This window comes from Cotesia typhae, unplaced genomic scaffold (genome assembly GCF_013202065.1).
Source record: "Cotesia typhae breed Kobodo isofemale line unplaced genomic scaffold, CoteBio_Ctyphae contig_69, whole genome shotgun sequence".
Lineage (NCBI taxonomy): Eukaryota > Metazoa > Arthropoda > Insecta > Hymenoptera > Braconidae > Cotesia > Cotesia typhae.
Genome location: NW_027423763.1, coordinates 1736681 through 1759987, shown reverse-complemented (window position 1 = coordinate 1759987; position 23307 = coordinate 1736681). Strand labels below are relative to the sequence as shown.

At 36.9% G+C, this 23307-nt stretch overlaps 5 protein-coding genes across 8 annotated transcripts in view; 2 read left to right on the top strand and 3 right to left on the bottom strand.

Moving 5' to 3' along the window:
• Mccc2 (methylcrotonyl-CoA carboxylase subunit 2) overlaps positions 1-23307 on the bottom strand; it is a 50090-nt gene that overhangs the window by 14949 nt on the left and 11834 nt on the right. The gene's annotated exons all lie outside the window — the stretch shown is intronic.
• Positions 16-1230, bottom strand: LOC141532875 (uncharacterized). Its single transcript, XM_074251456.1, has 3 exons — positions 912-1230; positions 405-608; positions 16-346 (listed from the first exon to the last, which is right to left on the bottom strand). The coding sequence occupies exons 1-3, from the start codon at positions 1014-1016 to the stop codon at positions 38-40; spliced, it is 618 nt and encodes a 205-aa protein (XP_074107557.1). The 5' UTR covers positions 1017-1230; the 3' UTR covers positions 16-37.
• LOC141532865 (uncharacterized) lies at positions 2296-17128 on the top strand. The gene is given in 9 exon segments (XM_074251438.1): positions 2296-2497; positions 3403-3506; positions 9802-11794; positions 11860-12051; positions 12126-12239; positions 12306-12404; positions 12479-13963; positions 14022-15602; positions 15683-17128. Coding segments are annotated over 9 exon segments (7107 nt in total). The 3' UTR covers positions 17020-17128.
• Positions 6413-7988, bottom strand: LOC141532778 (uncharacterized). Its single transcript, XM_074251275.1, has 3 exons — positions 7566-7988; positions 7333-7452; positions 6413-6820 (listed from the first exon to the last, which is right to left on the bottom strand). Exons 1-3 carry the CDS (start codon positions 7732-7734, stop codon positions 6573-6575), a joined length of 537 nt encoding a protein of 178 aa, XP_074107376.1. The 5' UTR covers positions 7735-7988; the 3' UTR covers positions 6413-6572.
• On the top strand, positions 18936-22768 carry Conv (insulin like growth factor binding protein acid labile subunit convoluted). The gene is made up of 6 exons (XM_074251198.1): positions 18936-19192; positions 19261-20284; positions 20342-21437; positions 21650-22142; positions 22221-22562; positions 22688-22768. Exons 1-6 carry the CDS (start codon positions 18936-18938, stop codon positions 22692-22694), a joined length of 3219 nt encoding a protein of 1072 aa, XP_074107299.1. The 3' UTR covers positions 22695-22768.

The following is a 23307-nucleotide window of genomic DNA, read 5'->3' as shown; positions in this document are numbered from 1 at the left end:
AAAAGATTTTCAATCAAAAGAACTTTTATTTAAAAATTTAAAAATTAAGAGGAGTCGTTGAGATTACATTTGGCTGAGTGGTATCAAACCGGGAGTTTTTTCCTCTGCGCCGGAGAACTCTTGGCCTGGGATTTCTTCTCGAGAATGGTGTCATGGAAGGCAGCTCGTTGGTGTACCCATTTTCGGGCGCGTAAGAAGGTTTTTGAGAGCTTGGGTTCTCCTCTACCTCGTTGGTCTCGTTTTCTGGTTCCGGTTCTTCTTTCCCGATTTCTTCGTTCAGGATGTAGAATTGCTCCGACTCTTCGCAGGGAATCGATTCATTTATTTTCGTGCACACGAATGTTGCCTAAAAAATTAAATTTTATTTTAAAATTCAAATTTAATTAATTAACATTCATAATTACCTGGTTAAAAACTGTTTCAGTAGGACAAATAAAACTCCAGCGACGTGAGCCACGATTTTGGGGCATACACACGTGGAAAACTTGACAATCATTTTCGATATCTGCATAGTACCCGTAAATTCGGTTTTCGCAGGAAAAAGTATCGACAATGTTTTCTCTAATTAATGATGCATTGCTGGGTAAAATTAATTCGGGCATATTTTCCTGAAAAATATTTAATTTAGTCATTTGTTTTGAATTTTTAATAATTATATTAATTTATAAAATATATTTATGCATTAAAAAATATAAATGGAAAAATTGTTTTCTGCGCATCGTGTTTCATAAAACACTCTTTACTCGTTGCCTCAATCTCACACAAAGCAAAAAACTAATTATAAAATTATAAAAATTTTATAATTAAATATATTATCAATAGAGGGGCATTGCATGCTTATTACAAAAGTATTTCTTCTTAATTTTATTAATAAAAATTTTTTTTAACAAAGAAATTAATAAATAACTTACTCTGAAAATAGGAGTAGGTCTTCTAGAACCTGATTTCTGAGTGAAGATTGGCGTGACACAAGCACAAAATACAGTAAAAAATAAAATACTCTTGTTGAGAATCATGTTAGCGAATAAATGTAAAATAAATATTATGCTGTAAGAAGAGGCAGATGCGACTGATGGTTTGCTCCAGAAGAGCAGAAGTTTTATAGCCAGTTCCCCGGTGGATCTTGAATATTTTATGAATGACAGATCGTGGTAAGAAAATTAACAGGAGGATCACGTATGCGAGCAACCACAGCCTTATGATCCTCGAATTGCTGAAGGTCCCGATGCAAATCTCGTCCATCATGCCCAAATTACGCTACATATACCACATAAATATAAATAAATGAGCGGATAAGTATACATAATGTGTACTTGAGATACCCAGGAGGTAAATACACTGAATACTGAACAAACAAGGAGCTGGTGGCTTCTGAGAGTATCAATGGGGTGAGGATCCTCACTGCTCAAGGCTTATTCCACGGTTGTTATTATAATATGTAATAATACCAGCCGGTTGGAATCCAGCCAATTGCGGCCGAAATTTTATTGGTCACGGTGCACATGGAGGTCGGCTTGTGTCTCCAACGTGATTGATACTCGCTGAATACTTAATACTTATAAACTCATGCATATCTGCCAAATTTACCACGATCAGCCATTGCCTGGTCATTGACCATGGTTCTACTCGAGTTTTTTTACATACCGGTACTCTTTGAATGCTTCACACGATTTTTTTATCTTCTCAATGCAGGTGATACATTTTTATTTTTCAGATTTTATCTTAAAAATATTTCAAGCAGATGTTTCAAGGAATTTTTTTAATTTATTTGTTGGAAAAAATTATAATTATTTTTATTAATTAAATTTTTTTTTTTTACTTCATTGACACTCAAAATCAACATAGAGTCATTTTTAATAAATATTTTACTTATTTTTATTTTTAATTTAAAATTTAAAGTCTCTTTACACATAAAATAATATTTTTACATTACATTGACGTTCAAAATCAATGCAAAATTCTTTTTAAATCATTATTTTAATTTTTAATAGCAATTTCCATTCATAAATGTCATCTCTTAAGTGTTTTTATGCTTTTTTGTCAAAAAATGTTTTTGGACATAATTATAATTTTATAAAAATAAAATAATAGTGATAATAAAAATTAAAACTTGATGATTAAAAAAAATTGTACTTATATATTATATAAGTAATTATAATTACAGTATTAATAAATAAATAAATAATAAAGAAAAAAATAATTACAGCTTTCCCGTAGGAAAAATGACCGTGTAATAAATAAATAAATAAATAAATAAATAAATTATAATATGAATAAAAAAAAAAGTAATTTTTGATGGTTGACGGATTGGATTTGGGTAACGGTAAAAATTTTCAGACTGGAACAATTAAATCCCGAGTGTGGATTCCCAATTATCAATCTATTATCTGTTCCAGGCTCGGTATGCCAGCTGATTTTGGTCGAGAGATCTTTTTTTCCTCCAGTAACTCCCGTGGTCTTCCTCCGGCTCGTAGTGATGCTGGTGCTGAGCGTGCTCGTAATAAATCACCTTAGAAGGATGATGGCCCTTTTTCAAGTCGATCCACAGCCGGATGAAATTAATTATCAGACCCACAACCGCGATCGCGAAGAACTTGAACTGAAAGTGAGTCGAGATCAACTGGAGAATCAAGCTTATCTTCGCTTGGAATAAATGGAACAAGGGAACAAGTTTGTGCAGCAGCTTCTTTTTCTTCTTCCCGATTTTTATTTTTCTTCCTTCTCCTAAAACAAAAATTACATTTTTATTGTTGTTAACTAAAATATAACATATATTAACCGACAAACCACTTCCCGTTGGGCATCGTTAAATTCTTCTCACGTCTATTTCTTTTATTGCAGTTTTACTTCACTCGTGTGCTACATTATTGTTTTTTATTACCAGTGTAATGAGTCGCTTTTTTATATTTTCAACATTTATAATTAATTTTTATTTTTTTTATCATAATTATCAGTCAATTTAAAAGTCATCAAAATTTTATGCTAATCCGATAAGTAGATCCTGAAATATTAACAAAAAAAAAAAAATTTCCATTGATATTGAACATCAATGTAAAAAAAATTATTTTATGTGTAAAAAGACTTTAAATTTGAAATTAAAAATAAAAATAAGTTAAATATCGACTAAAAATGACTATACGTTGATTTTGAGTGTCAATGCAGTCCAAAAAATTATTTAATGCTTACAGACACTCAAAAATTGATATTTATGATAAAAATTACTGCCAAAAATTAAAATATTGATTGAAAAATAATTTTGCATTAAAAATAAAATTCTGCCTTGAAATTTTAGATTTATTTTATAAAAAAAAATTTCTTCTTTCGTAAAGAAGAAATAGTTTTTTTTTTTAAATATTAAATCAAGCAAAAATTTCAATCAATATATATTAATAAAAAAAAAAGAATACTTACTCGTATTATCATCAAAAAGATTACTAATTTCATGAACAATAAAACCACTTGTCCTTTCTATAACTTTGCTGAAAGTGACATTGTCCTTGGTGCCAGTAACTTTCAGTTCAATGGCATCCAAAGTGGCGTCGGTTAAATTTTTGACACACCCGAGGCTGTCTTGATCAACAAGACAGTTCAAAATCGCGTTTTCCTGCTTCGCACTTTTTCCTCCAACAATAAACAACAAAAATAAAAAACTCGCTAACTTTGTCATGTTTAGCTCGATCGGAAAAATGAAAATCACGAAATAAACGAAGATGATATGTGTATATCTTCAGCTAAATGATAGTTTAAGCTCACGAGGATACAAAACGTCGGTTTTTTATATCAACATCTTTATATTTACAGAGCCGCGGTCGTGGTAAACCACTTAAACTAAAAAGATTACCACTTTTGAGTGTCGTACCTGGATTTAAACAGGCATATGCTTCCCTATTGGAAGTTAAAGGCCAATCAGCGACCAGAATAGGCCTCCCGCTACGACGCTTTCTCAATTTTATTCCCCCATGAGAAAAAGTAAATTTTTTAAACTGGGACTCATTCCCCTTTTTATTTTCACCTCCTTTTTATTGATGACATTTCGCTTTCGAATTATTAAATGCACCGAAACTTTAATTTAAATTCAATCAAAAATCACTGAAAATTCGGAAGAAATTAGCTCGCAAGAAATATTGCTACTCCGGATTCCGGATGGACTTTCAATAGAAATCGATGTGCTAATTTTCATCAAACGATTAGCTCGAATAATAGGAACTGAATTGTTTTATTGCGTATTAGTATGCAGGCTCACTACCAGATGCTCTTTATAGGCATCTTTTTCTTCTTTACTGTTTAATGTTTAGTCACGCTTACGCATCCCAATTCAATTCCTGTGATAGCTCACACCACTGACATTTACATCGTATATCATTTCTGCAATTAAATTTATGGTACTTTTTATTGTTGTAACACCTGACAGCCCAGTTCTTCTATTTTTTACATTTTCTCTTTTTTTTTTTATGGTTTTAGGATTATTTTTATAGCTTTAATCAATCATTTTGAAAATTTATAAAATACAATTTTTATTGTTAAAAATTTTTAATTGTAAATTTATAAATTTATTTTTAAAATTCTGGCTTAAGAATTAAAGATAGGGAAAAATTGAAAAAATTGGAAAAATTTAATAGTTTGATTGTCCAAAAATTGTCAAACCTAAAAAGTTAAAATTTTAGACATAATAAAAATGAGCAGTAATTAAATTACATAATTTCAATTTCACAAAAACTGAAATAAGTAAGCGAAAAAAAAAAAAAAAAAAAAAAAAAAAACTTAAATACGGAATCAAACTCACACTATAAAAGCAATCTGGATCAAAATGCCGTTAGTTATACCGTAAGTGGGCCACGCGTTGTCCTGAACGTTGGCATCAACACGTCCAAGTTATTCAATCTCGTTAATATTCAGTATTCGATAAGTAAAATAAAAAAAAACCCAAAACTTAAAAAAGTATAAATTTTATTGAAGCAAAATCAGCCGAACCATCCGGAATCATCATCGTCGTACGGCGAGTAATAATGATCATAGTGCTCGGGCATCTTCGGCTGGTGATTAACTACAACAACTTCCGACTTGGGACGGAAGCTTATGATTAAATTGTAAATCATAATAATTAACGCGAGTTTCCCGACAAAGAGGCTCTTCAGCAGGGACGCCTTTATTGACGCGATCGCTCCCGGGAGAGATAACACCTGAATAATGATAATAAAGCACTGATTAGTTTCTAAATACTTTACCTTAAAACATAAATTTAGAAAACTTTTACCTGCATCATCAGTGGGATCATCATCAGCATACTTCCGACCCGCTGCATAAGACTAGGCTTCTTATCATTATTGTAATTGACATTAACAGCATTATTATTGCCGTCATTGCCCGGCAGATGCTCGTGCCGACTCTCTAATCATTTATTTACTTTTAACTTACACTTTATTAAGATAATAAATAATTAATTAGTAAAGAGTACCTGATAAAATTTGTTCCGAATAATCGGTCGAGTTTCCATCTTCACATTTAGAGGAATTTATTTTTATGGATAATATTATTAACAGTAGAAGAAATAGCCGCGACTTTAACATTACTTGTTAAATATATTTTATTGTTCTAACGAGGATTCGTCCGCGGAAAAGACCGGATAGAACTGATCCTCCCACTGAAAGAAACTAGCGCGCTGGACAGACCAGGAATCCATTTTTATTGTCCAATAAGCGGATTACTCCAGTGCACGCGATTTGCAGTGGAACGGCTGTTATAAACGGACTTTTCCTGTCTATTGACCAACCGATCATTTTTCTTATTTTTTGCTCAGATTTGTTTTATTAATTTACTTATTTTAATTCATTTATGCAATTATAAGCTACAATTATTTTTCTTGGTAAATCTAGAACTTTTTTTTTTTTTTTGTTTAAATATTTTATTTATTATATTTTTCTAAATTTATAAAATTTTAATATAATTTTTTAATTTTTAAATTTATTTAAAATTTTAATTTAGTGATAAAAAATTAAATTACTTAAAGAAGAAATATTTTAAACTACTCGGAAAGTGAAAAACAATTTTAGATAGTAGCTAGTATAATCCAGATTACAATGAGTATAATCTGGAATGATATCCAGTGTCATTTTGTTCTTTCTGTGTAAAAAAATTTTTTAAATTAAATAAAAATTCTTAATTAAAGTTTTTTTTTTTTTTTTTTTTATTAATTTAAATTTTAAATAAATAAAATTTTTCTTAAATTTCTTCTTTTATTCTAATTTAATTTTTCTATAATAAAAACTAAAAATAAAATTACAATTTACAACTTTGCAACTGATATAAATATCACAAAAAAAAAAAAAAAAAAAAAATAAAAAAAAAATAATAATAATAAAATCTTAAAAATAATAATACATTAAAAGTACCTTTGGTCGGTTTATCTTGAAAAAAATAAAGTTTTAAGATCCAATCTAAAACATTATTTCTTCCAAGAGGGTAATTTATAATTTACAGCACAGTTTAAATAAAAACAATAAAAATAAATAAATAATCTGTTATGGCCACTTAATAAATAAACTAAATTATAGGTAGTAAAAAAAATAAGGGGTCTAATATCCATTAATATGAGGAGGATGCTGGATCGGATGCTGTCCTTTGTGGTAATAATCAGCTGACGCATCATATCCATATCCCATGGAATTATCATAGTGATTATTATTACCCGGGTCATTATGGACGTGGAAGTGAACCGGTAAAGCCGGCGGAGCTGGTGGTATCCACGCTGGTCTCTGCGACTGAAGCGAGGCATAAAATTTACCGAAAAATGCGCTCAGTTTTAGCACCAGCAGAATAACTCCTGAAATTAATATTTCTTCGTTAGTTTTTTTAATTAACGCCTTTTACTTTTTATTCAAAGGTCTTTGTGGATACGATTTGCATAGCAAACAGCTTTTAGGTCGGATCTATGTCAAAGTAACCGTGTCACGATTAGTGATTCAGGCCCAGTATGCCAAAAACAATTTCTCTTTGATTATATTATAAGTTTCTTTTCTTTTGTAGGCTGTTTTTGTTGGCCTTTAATTTAGACCGGAAATTGCGGTCAGTTAAATTTCGATTTTTTGATTTTCGTTTGATCGTGAATAATTTTTTTTTTTTTAAATAGAAATAGAGCAAAAATAAGAAAGTTAATTTTTAATTAATATTATGGAAAATATTTTAATTGAAATTTAAAATAGAAAGTAAAAATTTGAATAAAATTTTTTTTTGTTAGGATTAATAGAATTTTTCATTAAAAATAGAATTTTATCAAACAAAAAAAAATTTATTTAAGCTATAAATAAAAAATTGCAATAAATAAAAAATACTCACCAACAGTTAAACCTTTCAATGAAATAATAGTAAGTACAACCAATAACGTCATAATCACGCCCATTTTAAATATCATTGGCATCATCATAAACTGTATACGTTTAATACCAAACGTCCTGCCTAAAAAAAATAAATTTATTTATCAATAAAATAAAAATAAAATAAATAACAATAATAATAATGATTATTTTATTGATCAATGATTATAAATGAAATATTTAAAAAAATGTTACCTTGAGCGCTGTAACCTAAGATATAATCGACAAGTTCAGTAACTGGATTATCTCGTCTGGAATTTAAATCCGTGTTGTTTAACTCCTCAGTGATTGCCAGAGACATCCCAAACCCGAGCCCAAGTAGAACAAAACACCATAAATATACTTTGGTTGTAATTACCGGCATTTTTAGTCTTCGTTTTTCGCAGATCTTTCAATCAAGGATTATCTTCTTAATTTTTAAAAAACTTCACGGTTGAATGAAACGTCACTGAGTTTGAGGTAGATGTTATTCGGCAGACGGGCCAACTCTAACTTACGGCTCGTAGTCTTTCAATGTGCGATCAACTGAGTGAAGGTACAGTAAAACGTTAAAAGTGGTATACGTGATAGGTCTCCAGGTCTTGGAGAGCCAACCCGATATAACTGCCTGTGGTTACACGTTATTCATCCAATCCTCTTCCTTCTATTATTTTCTAAGGTCCCGTCGTTCGGAACAGCCGACAGAATGCGAAAAATTCGGTCCCGGCTTTTATATTTGCTGCTCCTATTCTTTTTAATTTTTTAGAGCAATTAATATTCACAACAATTCGCTATATTTACCGTACGCAATTGTAATTATCTTGTTAATTTATAAGGAAAAAAGTAAAAGTTTTTGTCTATTTCGTTGGATTTGTTCTAAATAAAAAAAATTTTACAGTTAAAAATTCCGCACGGCAAAACACCGCAAACAGTAAAAAATTTAATATTAATTTTTTATTGTAATAATAAATCCGATATTACGGTCAATTTATAAGTTTATATTTTTAAAATAAAATAAAATTTAATTCCGCAATCTAAATATTAAAATATTGACTCTGAAAAATTTGAATTGGCGAAGAGACTTTAGTCTTTTTTAACAGCCCAGACTGAGCAGGGTTCGAGTCCGGTCTTGGGTAAATTTAATAATACTATTTGTTATTAATCAAAAAGAAAAAAATATTGTCAAGTTTTAAACAATAAAATAAATTATTTCTTTGATAAACTATAAAAAAAATTTTTTTTGCCAACAGCTTTACGGCTTATTAAAATATTATTCAACAATGATACAGTTACACCATTGCACAAAGCATACAATTCCATATATAAGAATTAAAAAACGGTAAGAATAATTACCACAACTTATAAATCCTAGATTACCGGAATAAAATAATCATTACCATAATGAGCTCGCCAGATAATTTTCGACTACTGCAATTCCATATCTCTGGTTATTAAATTACCAGATATTAAACTAAAATCCTATGGTAATTTAATAAATAGTCAAGTTCGATTATAAACTGAGGTCCGATAAAATAATTTAAAGTAAAAACCTCTCTAGAGAATCAATAATCCCGATAAAATAAATGAAATAAATGAAATAAATAAAATAAATATAATACTGGTTTAGCGGATGGTCATGCACCCCATCTACGGTGAAGGGACAAGGGACTGTACAAGGTCTTCCAAGTAGTTATCCACCTCGTACTAAATAAGTATAAATTATACTAAAAAGTACACGGTGTACTTAGTCTTTGAACGAACTTAAAGTGCTCTTGTCAGCAAGAAACTCCGAGATTCCTAAAAGTTTTTATCCTCAGCTTCAAGGACAACGTTTTATCTTCGATAATTCCTCTTATACATAATACCATTTACAGATTTAATAGTTTACCATTAATATAGTTTAAATTACAGTTTATTGTATAAATATCTCGGATAATCATTAAAACAGGAGCAAAAAGGTTCAAATTAATGGACTAGTTAAGAGGCAGACCTTGAACCTGTCCGACAACCCTGAAAGGATCCGAGAATAAGTTGGGAAAAGGAAAAATAGGCAGTACACAGTCCTCTTCTGCGAAGACATAGACAGGTTTTCTGCGAATGTAGATGTGGTTCATCGTCCTTTCCTTTCCTTTTCTTTCCTTTCGTTGCTCCTCTCGCTAATCCAGCTCTTGCTCCTGCTCTTGCTCCTGCTCTTGCTCCTGCTCTTGCTCCTGCTCTTGCTCCTGCTCTTGCTCCTGCTCTTACTCCTGCTCCTTTTCATCTTCGTTTTATTGTTCTCGGTCTTGTTCTTCTTGACTGGTCTGGCGTTCGCCTGGTTCCCATATAGACGAGGGTTGCTCGGCTCAGCTGCTCCACTAGTCAAGGCATTCACTTCGCGGCCGCGACCATGAAAGCACGCGATATTTATTCCACTGTTGCTATTTTATCACTTATCGGTGGTGTTGTCTCTCAGAGTGTTAACGATGATCCGCAAGTGACCCTCAACATTCAAGAGGACCATCAAGATCATCAGGAAACTTCTTCTCTGCAAGATCAAGGCCAAGATGTTACAATAACCCAAATCGGTAAGTCTAGTGATAAGGGCGAAGGGATCCGGAGGTTCGACGCTGAAGTTGAAGATAAATCCGACAGCAAACTCACTTCCAATCTGTCGATCGACGATCGGGTGAAGCGCGAGCCACTTTCTGAGGCAGACACTTTGGATAATGATAATGACTCACGGGTTCATCAAACTCTGGAGTTGATTCCTGTCAAGGTGGACCAGGTTCTCCAATCGGAAGTCAATTATGCAAGAAAATCGCTGCTTGTCAATGAAGACGAGGCCAGGAATGAAAGAAGCGACAAGGAGAAGATTAACATTGATGAAATTCCTGCGTCAGACATCCAGCACTGGAAGGACCAGGCGGTGCTTCTTCAGCAGCAGATTAAAAATGAAAGCTACTTGTCATACCTCAGGGACGCAGAAATCCTTCCGGGAGTGCCGAAATTTACGGAAATTCAAGTTTTAGATTTATTGAAAAAAGTTGCGCCCAAAAAACTTGAAGAGTCTTATTTTGACAAAGCAAACACCTCTGCGCTGAGCAAGGAGCAACTGGAGGCGCTGAAATGTGCGGAAGGGTTCGTCAAGGAAAACCAGAGGAAAGGCTTTGCAGATGATATGCTCGAATGTATTCGCGGGTTGAATTTCATGAACTGCATGAGGATCTTCATCTGGCCAATCATCGTGGACAATGTTCCAGAGGCGATTACCCAACGGTTTCCCACGCTGCCGTTGGAATTCTCGTTGTCGGACTTTTTACCGGCGAATCGTGAAACATCCAAGATTGTCCGAGCAACCGCGGGTGTTCCTCAACAACGGCTGATTTCTCCAGAGCTGGTGATCTCGAACATCCTGAAGGACGCGTTGGAAAGTGGAAATTTAAAAGATTACGACAAAATCCCGACGTACATTGACGAGAAGAACGAAACTTTCGCTCAGATCCTGAACCCAGGTCAGTTGGAGATTCTCCAGTTGGCGGAGAAATTCCTGCCAGAGTCCTTGAGACAGGAATACGCCAATAGAATGTACTCTTGCGTGACGAGGTTCGAGTACTTTAGTTGCATAAAATTCTTTACGTGGCCAATGATAAAGCAGAGCTTCCCGGCGCTTCCAGAGTTTCCGGACTACCAGAGCTGGTACCCAGCGAGCATGAACGTCTTTCCGGGCTACCCATTGATCCCCTTTCCAGACTATCCATCGAAGGACGGCGAGCTGCCAGAAGTCGTCGAGGCAGAGTTCAAGAATCGACGACCACGCCCCGAGACGTTGATAGTTCATATTCTAAAAAATACGTTAGATCAGCAACCGAGACAGCAACTATTGTCATCAGCAGTCCGTTTGCAGGATGATAACATTAAGTCGATGACCAAAGAACAGCTGGCTTCGATTCAGATGGCTGAGCAGCTGATTCCTATTGAGCATCGAGCGGAGTTTGTTAATACCAACGTCGATTGCATGAGACAGTTCAATTATCTGACCTGTCTCAGGTACGTAACCTGGCCGACTGTCAGGAAATGGAAGCCTAGCATGCCGAATTGGTCCGAACTTTTCGGTCAGTTCGCTCAGTTCGGAATTCCTGACTTCATTTCATCAACTCCCTCCTCTACCACGGTTACTGTACCGACTTTTCCTATCTGGTTTCCTGGGGGTGGAGGATCCATTGGAGGGGCAGAGGGTGGTGCCATTGGAGGGACTATTAGTGTTGGAGGAGCAGGTAGTGGACTTGGAGGCGGTGGCTCCAGTTCCGGTGGTAGTGGAGGTTCAAATCAAGGAGGTGCGGCAGCTGGAGGTGGCTCTGCAGGAAGTGGAGGCTCTAATCAAGGAAGCTGGAGTCAAGGTGGAGGTTGGAACGGAGGAAGCGGTGGCAGTGGAACTGGAGGTACAAGCGGTGGTTCTGGAGCAAGTGGTAAGTTATAATTTTTGCTTGTTATCTTTCAAGTATTAATATTTTTTTTTTTTTTTTTAATTTAGGAGTTCACGTTATTGGAACAAATAATCAAGGGGTTGGAACTGTACCGGCCCAAACTGGTAATGGTGGGATCATTATTATTATTGATGGCCCAGCGGGAGGATCTGGTGGCTCAAGTGGATCCAGCAATACAGGAACTTCTGGAGGTTCTAGTGGTAGCTGGGCTAGTGGGAGTCATCAACAAACTTCGGGAGGTAAGGCTTTGGTATTGATATTTACTTAAAAAAAAGTTTAGGCTGAGTATTTGACTGGTTTAATTTATTATTAGGCACTACGGGAGGTTCCAGTGGGAGTCACGGAGGGTCAGGAGGAGTAATAGCAGGATCTGGTGGTCAAAGTGGTTCTGGCAGTTCAGGAGGACAAGGAGGCTCTGGTGGAAGTGGTAATTATTTTTTTGTAGTATGTACTCAATGGTTGATTTGATTTATTCAAAGTTTCATTTTTGCAGGTATTAATGGAGGATCTGGAACTGGAGGTTCAAATGGTTTTGGAGGTATCAGTGGTGGATCTTGGGAAATTAATCACGGCGGTTCTACTGTTAATCAAGGTGATTTTAATGTCATGTACTTTTTTGGTCTTGTGTAGATTTATAAAAGATTTTAAAATATATAATTTATATAGGTGGCTCAAGTTCAGGAGGTTTTGGAGGAAGCGGTAATCAAGGTGGTGGAATTACAGTAATCATTCCTCAAGGAGGATCTGGTATTCACCACCATGAAACTGGAGGCTCTGCTGGATCTGTAAGTCAAGGTGGTAGTCAGTGGGGTTCTGGAAACCATTGGCAAAGTGGAAGTTGGGGTTCTGGTGGTGGACCAGGATTACCTGGAATATCTGGAGGAGGCAATCAAGGAACTAGTGGAGGAAACTGGGGCTCTAATGGTAATCAAGGAGGCTCAATCAGTGGACCTGGAGGAAGTTGGGGTTCTGGCGGTGGACCAGGATTACCTGGAATATCTGGAGGAGGTAATCAAGGATCTGTCGGAGGAAGCTGGGGATCTAGTAATATTCACGGTGGCTCAACCAGTGGATCTGGAGGATCTGCAGGCGGTCAAGGTTCCGGTGGAGGAAACGTGGGCTCTGGCAGTATTCACGGAGGGTCAACCAGTGGATCTGGAGGTAATCAAGGAGCTGTGGGAGGAAACTGGGGCTCTGGCGGAGGTTCATCCGGCGGATCCGGAATATCTGGAGGAACTGGAAATGGTCAAGGATCCGTTGGAGGAAACTGGGGCTCTGGCGGAGGTTCATCCGGCGGATCCGGAATATCTGGAGGAACTGGAAGTGGTCAAGGATCCGTTGGAGGAAACTGGGGCTCTGGCGGAGGTTCATCCGGCGGATCCGGAATACCTGGAGGAACTGGAAGTGGTCAAGGATCCGTTGAAGGAAACTGGGGCTCTGGCGGAGGTTCATCCGGCGGATCCGGAATATCTGGAGGAACTGGAAGTGGTCAAGGATCCGTTGGAGGAAACTGGGGCTCTGGCGGAGGTTCATCCGGCGGATCCGGAATACCTGGAGGAACTGGAAGTGGTCAAGGATCCGTTGAAGGAAACTGGGGCTCTGGCGGAGGTTCATCCGGCGGATCCGGAATACCTGGAGGAACTGGAAGTGGTCAAGGATCCGTTGGAGGAAACTGGGGCTCTGGCGGAGGTTCATCCGGCGGATCCGGAATATCTGGAGGAACTGGAAGTGGTCAAGGATCCGTTGGAGGAAACTGGGGCTCTGGCGGAGGTTCATCCGGCGGATCCGGAATATCTGGAGGAACTGGAAGTGGTCAAGGATCCGTTGGAGGAAACTGGGGCCCTAGCGGAGGTTCAATCGGCGGATCCGGAATATCAGGAGGATCTGACGGTAGTCATGGATCCAGTGGAGGAAACTGGGGCTCCGGTACCATTGAAGGAGGCTCAAGTAGTGGATCTGGAGGTCAAGGATCCGGTGAAGGAGGCATAGACATCAGCGGTGGAGGTTCAGGAGGTAATCAAGGAGGTGAATCAGGTGGTGATATAAATATTGGTTCTGGAGACGGTCAAGGATCTGGAGGAGTGTCAGGTGGTTCCGAAATCAATCACGGATCAGGTGGAGGCATAGACGCTGGTGGTTCAGCAGGAGTTGGTAAGTACAATTTAGAACCATCTATTTAAAAACCAAAACTAAATTAAATCATTTACAGATGGAGGTAACCAAGGCAGTTCTGAAGGGGAATGTACATGTTGTCCTACAAGAACTACCAATACCAGAGATTCTATACAGTATCTCAAAGGAATCGAACCAAAAATCATTGACATTCTTCACAGTCTACGTTATTCAATGATAAACTCTCCAATTCATCGTACATTTATCGCCGATAGACAGATGATGTCTCAAACGCGACTCACCAATGAACAATTGACCATTTTAGAATTATCCGAAAGCATGGTTCCGTTTTCCGCGCGTCGCGATCTGATCTCCCGATCACTAGGTTGTCTTCAAGGAGGTGCTGACTTTATGGTCTGCACCAAAAACGTTATCTGGCCGTTCCTACAACTCTACATCGAAAACATCCCCGAATTTCCTGGAAACAGCGAAGCGTCTGCTATCAACAATTACAAATTTCAGTCAGCAGGAGGAAAGCACGGGCTATTTGCAAGAAAAAGTCAACAGCCGATTACAAACCGGAGGATTTCTTCTTCTCACGGTAACTTTGGACTCCTGAGATATCCCAACATACAAATCGCAGCACGAACGCCTTTGCAGTCAGGTATCTCTGCTAAATCTGACGACCAGCCAATAATTTCCGTCACTGGCACCAGATTCGTGCCAATTTACTCCGACCATCCCGAGGGAATTATTCTCAACATTCTCAATGCAATGGCAAAGTCTAAGCCCGAAGCTCAAGAATTCACCAGTAAAATCGCAAACTTTCCAGAGCTTTTAAGCCCAGCGAACCAACAACAAGAAAGTATTTTGAAGATAAGTGAAAGCCTACTCCCTGAGAATGCTCGAACAAGTTTTTTTGAGAACATGCTAACCTGCATGCGTTCAAACGAGTTCATCGTTTGTTCCCGTGATATAATGTGGCCTCAATTGATTGAATACTATCCAAGAATGCCCAGTTTTCCAGCATTCCAAAGGATTGTGAACTCTGGAGCTGCTGGAGATTACCTCCAGCCAATAGCCGACAACGCGGCGCCTATCGCTGAGACAAACGTCAAAACAGACCAAACTGGCGACGCGATGATCACGATTACAGACACACAATTCGTCCCGATCAGCGAAAGACCAGAAGAAGTGTTGTTAAAGCTTCTGAAATCCATGGAGTCATCAACCCAAAATCCTTCTTACTCATCAATTGCCAAGTCTCCGGTATTTGGCAGCCAGTTTACAAAATCCCAGTCTGATGTTCTTGTAACTGCCGAAAATCTACTGCCTCCAACATTCCGCGAGGTCTTTATCATCCGAATGAGTGATTGCGTCCGCGGAAATAGTTTCTTAGACTGTATGAGAGACATCTCTTGGCCCACGCTGGGCCAGTTCTACTCCCGACTGCCGAGTTTCCCGAATATGGGAATTGGAGTGAATTTGCCAGCAGAGAAGCCGCAGCAGTCAGCTCTGCTTCCTCCTCACGTAGAACCAAATTACGCGGAACAAGTCCCAGAGAGGATTGAGTTCCTTCCTCTGTCTCAGTATCAATCGAATAATTTCCAACCTTTCGGGATGAATCCATACAGCGCGGAGTACTTGGGATTACAACCAGCAACAACTTCGTCAGTAGGTGAACCATCTATAGCATACAACAGAGCTTCTTAAGCCTGTTAAGCTTCTCAGAGCATTTAAATACTATTTGTTTTACAGGGTCAACATTAACACCAGCATTTGCCGAGCAACCTAAAACTCTTCTAGATATTTCCCAAGAGAATACTCTTCAAAATTTGACCCGTGTACGCAGAAACACTGACACTAATTATAACCAATCATCTGTTAATTTAACTGAGACAGATTTCATTGAATTGCTGAGCAAAATCCTGGAGAAGAATCCAGAAACGGATCCCGATAAACCATTTGTTGAGACTCTTAATTCAACTGTCAAGGACTTGCTAACTGATGATCAATTGAAGATTTTGAACATGACGGAGCAGCTGGGGATTTACAATACTCGGGGAATAATGGGTCAAGTGATTCGCTGCATCACCGGGCTTAGTTTTATAAGATGCATGGGGATTTTCATGGTTCCTGTCATCATGAACATGCTGCCAAGTTTAGGTCTTGGTTTGCCTTTTGGTCGATCGAATTTGGACAATGAAGATGATCTGATCAAAAGCAAGGAATCAATCGAGAACCTTCTGCTCAATTGGTACAAAAGCCTAACTCAAGACAAGTTCTCGACGTCTTTTGGACTTTTGGAGTTCCAAGGCTACGGAAACGGAGAGATAGGAGTCAAATTGTCGGGATTTAGGCAAGCAAGAGCTAGAATAAAGGACCACAAGAATTTGTCGAGTATTCTGACGATCATCAGCGATATTATGGAGGACGTGTTGAACCCAAAGCCCGAGAATGTCAAAGTCAAGAAGATCAAGCGGCAGAGGAGTTTAGAATTGAATTCTTTTGACGAATCAAGAAGCAGCGATGACAGAATCATCCAAATGCTCCTTGAAAGGCTGAAAGCTAACAATACCAATGCTGATGGTGATGCAAATGATGGGAAGAAGTATTTGACGATAGAAGACGCTTATCGCGCATTTGAAGTTCTTTTTGGCACGAAATTCAAGGGCAGGCTTCTGGAAGAGGAAGAGAATTATCAGAGCGATAACTTTGCAGAGGATTCTAAGCCTCTGACGGAGGAGTCTGATGGAGGAAAGAAGGACGAATTGATCATAAAGTTACCTCAATTGAATGACAACATTGAATTAACTCGCAAACTCACGAAAACCGTGACAGAATTGTCAAGACGGATAAAGAATAACATGATGCAAATGGGGCCCGGCGTGGGACTCGCAGTGACTTTTCTCCTGCAAGTGGCGCTAGCTCACGCGCGCGCAGCCGCGTCGGTTGCCGAAGTCATCAGCAATATGGCGCTGGGCTCCGCTATGTTTACTTTCATGCGTCAGACATGGTTCGCACCTGCGCAACAGCCCAAAGTTCACTATATTCACAATCACGAGCCGTCTGTGGCGGGAATTAATTGGTCTTAAAGTTTTTTAGGTTATCTAGAAGAGATTTATGATAAAAATGATCGACAAATCTACTGGGGAGGCTGCAATATTTATTTATCGGGGAAGTTGGGTAATGGGTATTATTTAAACAATTTGTGATTCTGCAATAATTAACTTACGAGATTCATACATATCTTCATCCATTTAGTTTTAATCCATTTTATGTTAAATTGTAATCATTTAAATGTTAATTAATAAATTGTAATAATTTTGGATTTGTGTTTTAAATATAAAATTATTTTTTAAATATTTCAAAATAAATTTAATAAATGATTATAGTCTTTAATGAAGTTGCTTCAGGGATTTTCTAAAAAATCACTTTCACTGATGATTATTAATAGAAAATCCCTTTATAAAAGCATAGAATTTATTTTAAAATGAATATTATCTGTCGATAATAAATATATAAATATATTTTCGAAATTTAATAATGGAGAACGTGAAAGCCATCCAGCAGGAAAAGAGGTGGACATTTAGGTGGGTATACGTCTCACCTTTCTCTTTGCCTCGGACTTTCTTGGGTTGCTGCTTCGAGAACTCAGTTCTCAAAGAAACTCCAGTGAGAAACAATTATGAATCAATCACGTGAATAGTTATAAACATTTTTAAATAAATTTTTAAAAATAGTTACTGCCGATAAATAAATAAATAAACCGCGCAGTTATGCGCCTGTTTACGAGAAGCCCAACTATTTCAGTATCGATCCTCATGTGAATCAAACTCCAGGTTCGTGTAATTGTTTTTCTTTAATTAAACCTAGCTTAAGAAACCAGCGGTTTAATTTGCGTAATTGTAAGTTAGCGACATTTTTAAATTAATGTGAAAAAAAAATCTAATATCTAGTGATTTCAATGCAAGCAACGCAGGCGTTTATTATTTATGAATCGAGATTAGTTTTTAAGGACAATGTTCACTCCAAGGCTGACCGGTAATTTAAAATAAAATCAACTTTTCAAAATAAAATCAACAAAAAGCTAAATAAATTTCAGATTATACTGAGTGACATCTGGATTATACTCATTATAATTTAGATTATACTCATTGTAATCTGGATTATACTAGCTACGATTTGAAATTTTTTTTCGCTATAGATATCACTGAGTATAATCTTGTTCTTTCCGTGAATTTTAGAAAATTCTGTCACAAATCTCATTAAAAGATTAAATTTGTCATGACATTAATTACACGTGCTCTCATTTCCTGGTAATTACTGGGAATAATCTCTCAGGAAGCTAGGCTGTTAATAGGACACGGGTTTCATTCGGAAAAAATTAATTAACTCGGAACTTTTGTTATTCTTCATTGTTGATTATATTTAAATGCTAGTTCCTTTTATCTGGTAAATATTTAATCCTTGATACTAATATTAATAAAAGTAAACGCAATGACCGCGCAGACCCAACAGAGCATGACGAGCGTTGGTGTCTACATTCACCTATTACTCGACATGGTTACGCAAATTGTAAAACTAAGCCAACTTGTTTTTTTTTTTTTTTTTTTTTTTTTTTGTTTCAATTCCGTATAATATTTTTTTTTATTTATGGAGATCATGGGAATTGTTTTTCTTCTTTTAAATAGTAGAAATTTTTCTTGTATTGTTAGTTTTTTCTTTTTTACAAAAGAATATTTTAATTATTTTTAATGTTAGATTAAAAAATTAATGAATGTATTCAAATGATTGAGCCGGAATTTGAACCCGCGACCTTTGATTCATATCTCAAGTGTTTAAAAGATTAATTTCTTTCAAATCATATAAATGTAATTGAAGAAATCAAATAAAAATAATATATAAAATTGTGATTAATTTTATTTAAAATGTTAACTGGATTGTTGAGCCGTAATAAACGTGGGTAGTGATTAAAGGATATAATAAAATGAATGTTTATTACAGAAAGATGCTGATCATCCAACTGGTCTTACTGGTACTTGTATTGCCAATTAGGGGTGGTTACATACCACCGGGACCGCGATACACATGCCCAAAAGACCATCTTTACATATACCCCTGTGAATGCCTGCGAGGAAGTGACTCAGGTCTATTTATAAGATGCGAAAACACGAACCTAGCGAGTTTGAGTCTGGCATTCGCCAATTTGGGAAATGAAGCCGCTCCCATAGAGGAATTAACGCTCTACAAATGTAACATCGGTGAGTATTCAATAAATAACTATTAAGTAGAATTAACTTATCAATTGACTGACAAATTGTTATATTAGCTAGATTTTACGGACCAGCGCTCTATCCGCTGGATGTTCGCGTAATAAGGATAATCGATACTCCGCTGAAGTCGATCGAGGAGCACAGCTTTCGCGGAGTTAATAGAACACTTCAAGAATTGTACATCGAGAGAACCGAATTGGAACGTTTTCCCCGTGAGGCGCTGCAGATATTAGGAAACTTATCGATTATAAAAATAAAGGGAAACAAATTAACGACACTGCCTGGGAACAGCTTCAGTGGGAGTATGCTCGCGGGAAAGCTTGAGAAATTAGAAATTAGCGATGGATTGTTATCATTACTGCCCGCCGACGCGTTGATACCGCTCAAGAAACTAAAACATCTTGATTTGCATGGCAATAAAATCGGTGAACTGAAACGGAACCAATTCAAGGGTCTGAGAGACACTGAAGTTCTTGATTTGTCCCACAATCTCATCAGCAAATTGGATCCCTCTCATCTTGCGGATCTTACGAAAATGGGCTCCTGCAATCTTTCGCACAACGCGATCAGCGAGCTAAAACGCGGGACCTTTGCAAGAAATACAGTTCTAAAGGTGTTGAACCTGAGAAGCAACAAGATCAGAAAACTCGACTCGAACACCTTCAGAGGAATGCGATTTCTTCGCAGGTTGTACTTGAGTGACAACCAGATCAACGACGTTGGTCGCGGGACCTTTGGCTCGATAACGAGGATCGGTACCATCGATCTAGCGCGGAATCAAATCAAAAAGATTGACTATCAGATGTTCAATCAGCTCCAGTTCTCTGATTTAATCGACGTTTCAGAAAATCAAGTGACTGTGATTGAGAAACTGGCCTTCAAGGACTTGTTTTTAACGCAGATTAATTTGTCGCAAAATGCGATAGATAAAATCGAAGCTGGAGCTTTTGAGAATTGCGCAAACATCACTATGTTAGACTTGAGCTACAACAAATTGGAGAATATTGCCAAAACTGCTTTTGATAGTGCAACTTATGCGACGGAATTGCAACTCAGTTACAATTTGTTGACGAAATTGAACCAGGTAAGAAATTTCTAGGTCCCAAAATATTATTGTTGCTAAATTAGTCTTAATTTTTAGGTTCCGCTGCAAAACATGACAGGGTTGAAGGTTTTGAACGTTTCTCACAACAGCATCCACTCGATACCCCGGCAAACTTTTCCAAAACTTTACGAACTGCACACAATCGATATTTCGCACAACAACTTGTCTGAAATTCACTCAGCGATCTTCCAGACGCTGTTCAGCCTCAGATTTCTGAACATGTCGCACAATTCGTTGGAAAAAATCAAGCCCGCAACATTTGGCTCGCTTCCGACAGTCCTGGAGCTTGACTTGAGCTACAACAAGCTGAAGGATATCGCAAGAGGAAGCTTAGCGAAGCTAGCAAGCTGCAGAACTTTAACCGTGAAGAATAACCACCTGGAAAAGATCTTCCAGCTGCCGATTTCGCTGGGACACTTGGACTTTTCAGAAAATGAGTTATCTGAAATTCCATCGGAAGATGTCTGGCCGCCAATGAACTCCCTGCTGTCATTGGACTTGTCAGACAACCGGCTGGGAGATAATCTCCAGTACAAGAGCTTCGACCCTTTGCTGACCCTAAGGACCTTGAACCTGGAGAACAACAACATAACCCGCCCACCTTGGGCGGCTCTCAGCACTCTGACCAGTCTCCAGTACCTCTACATGCAGGACAACCAGCTGACCCAACTGGACAAAGCCTCCTTCGGGCAGCTACCGATCGTATTCGAGCTAAACCTCGCGAACAACAGAATTAAGACAATCAGTCCTCGCGCTTTTGAAGGACTTTTGCAACTGCTGACCCTGAATCTCACTGGGAATAACTTAACGTATATTTCTAACGGCGCGTTCCAGGGCCTGGTATCTCTACGCTCGCTCGATCTCTCCAATAACAGATTGGAGAAGCTAGATAACAAGACTCACGGAGTACTCAACGATTGCTTGTCATTAGAGAGGATTAATCTTAGTAACAACAAAATTTCATTTATTACTAGAAAAACCTTTCCTAGTGATCCTTATCGTCCGTACAGATTGAAACAAATTGATTTATCTTACAATAGTATGCCGGTCGTTACTTTCGATCTGACAACCGGTACCAAGAAAGTCGAGGCTCTGAATCTTAGTCACAATGGTATCAATGAAATACGAAGATGTAAGTATTTTTTTAAAAGGTTTTTTTGTAAAGTATACTTAAAATTTTTCAAGATATTTTCAAGTATGAGATCGAGGCAACGAGCAGAATGTGTGTTCTAAAACACGAGCACAGAAAACGCGTTTTCCATTAATTTAATACAGTTTTTATTATTGTATCATAAAAAACAAACTGAGGTATAATTTTAAAGAAAATAAATTTGTTTTTTACAGATGTGATAGGAAATTTAACATCACTAAAAACATTGGACCTGTCTGACAACGAGCTGAGCGATCTTTCAGAAGAATTCGTGTTCGAGCCGCCAGAAAACCTGACAAACCTGTACCTGAGTGGGAATCACTTCAGCCAGTTGCCGGTGAGCAAAATCTTGGCAATGCCGAACCTGAAGGTTCTGGACCTGAAAAACAACAAGCTGGGGAGTTTCGACGAGAGTTACATGAAAATTGTGAGGAATAAAACATCGGTGAGGTACGGGGGGAACCCGCTGCACTGCGATTGTTATGCCCAGCCAGTTCGTAGATGGCTGGAGACCTTGACGGAAATTCCAGACGAGTGGATGGACTTGACCTGTGCGAGTCCGTATTACGTTGTCAATAAACGACTTGTTGATGTTGCTGAGGACTTGATGACGTGTGGGGAACGCGAGATCCAAGACAATCCTCAATTGAAAATAACTCCGGACATTAAATTCCGCAATATCGAGCAGTGAGTCTTTAAAAAAATATTATAAAAAAATTTTATTCTATTAAATATTATTTTTAATTTGTTATTTGATTTTTGCAGCGACGAGGAGGATAATTCGTGGAAGGTTACTTGGTACGTGACGTCCCGAGGGGATGTCGGTGATTTTTACCTGGTTGTCCGCGAGGTAGCTGCCAACAAACCGCTTTTAGAGAAGGATCTTGTGTACAAAGAGAGATCCTTTAAGATAAAAGATTTGCCAGAATCGATGAATATCAAATACGAGCTGTGTGTGCTCGCAAGAGATTCGATCGGTAATGTCAAGCACTTTAGAAGCTCTCAGTGTCAGATTCTCAACAACCGACCGATTCTATCCTCCGATTCATCAGCATTAACTTGCTATTTTACTCTAACACTCGTTACCATTACTCTAATCGCTGTGATGTAAATAAAAATTTATTATTATTTTATTATTGTCAATTTTTAGCTATTAATTAGTCTAATTATCATTGTAAAGTTATTATATATCAACAAATTAATTTTAATGGGTTGTTATTCATTTTTCTTAGACAATGAACTTCACACCATTCGGCTACTTGTCCTCAACACTTTACTCTGTAATTTAGAGATAAATTCTTTTGAAATATCTCACGGCTTGAGGAAGTCTTTGTCGTGTTCTCGAGGATTTTATTGTGATATTAATTAAGACCATTTTAATTAAAAAAATTAAAAATTATCTGGCTAATGGTAAATATTATTTTCGGTAAATTCTAAATTCTAAAAACTAACGTTCATTTTAATTGAGTAAATTGTTTTATTAATTAAATAATTGTCTTGAAAAAAGAAACTAACTAACTCTCATGACCTCTTTACGATTTACCTTTCGATAATTAAAGAGTTAAAAAAAAAAAAAAAAAAAAAAAAAAAAAAAAAAAACTGAAGAAATTCTCTGACAATAAAGTTTAATTATTAAAACATAAAATGAATATTAAATAGTAATTAATAGAATGAAAAAAAAATTTTTTTCTCAGTAGCCATTAATTCGGTATTTATAATTTAAGGCCTTTCTAGTGGCGATTAAATTTTAATTATTAATTCAAAAGTACTTGCAGTAAATTTGTATGTAAATAATTATTATTTAACGGGGATATATGATAATAGTTTATTGTATGTACTAAGTAATTGCGGA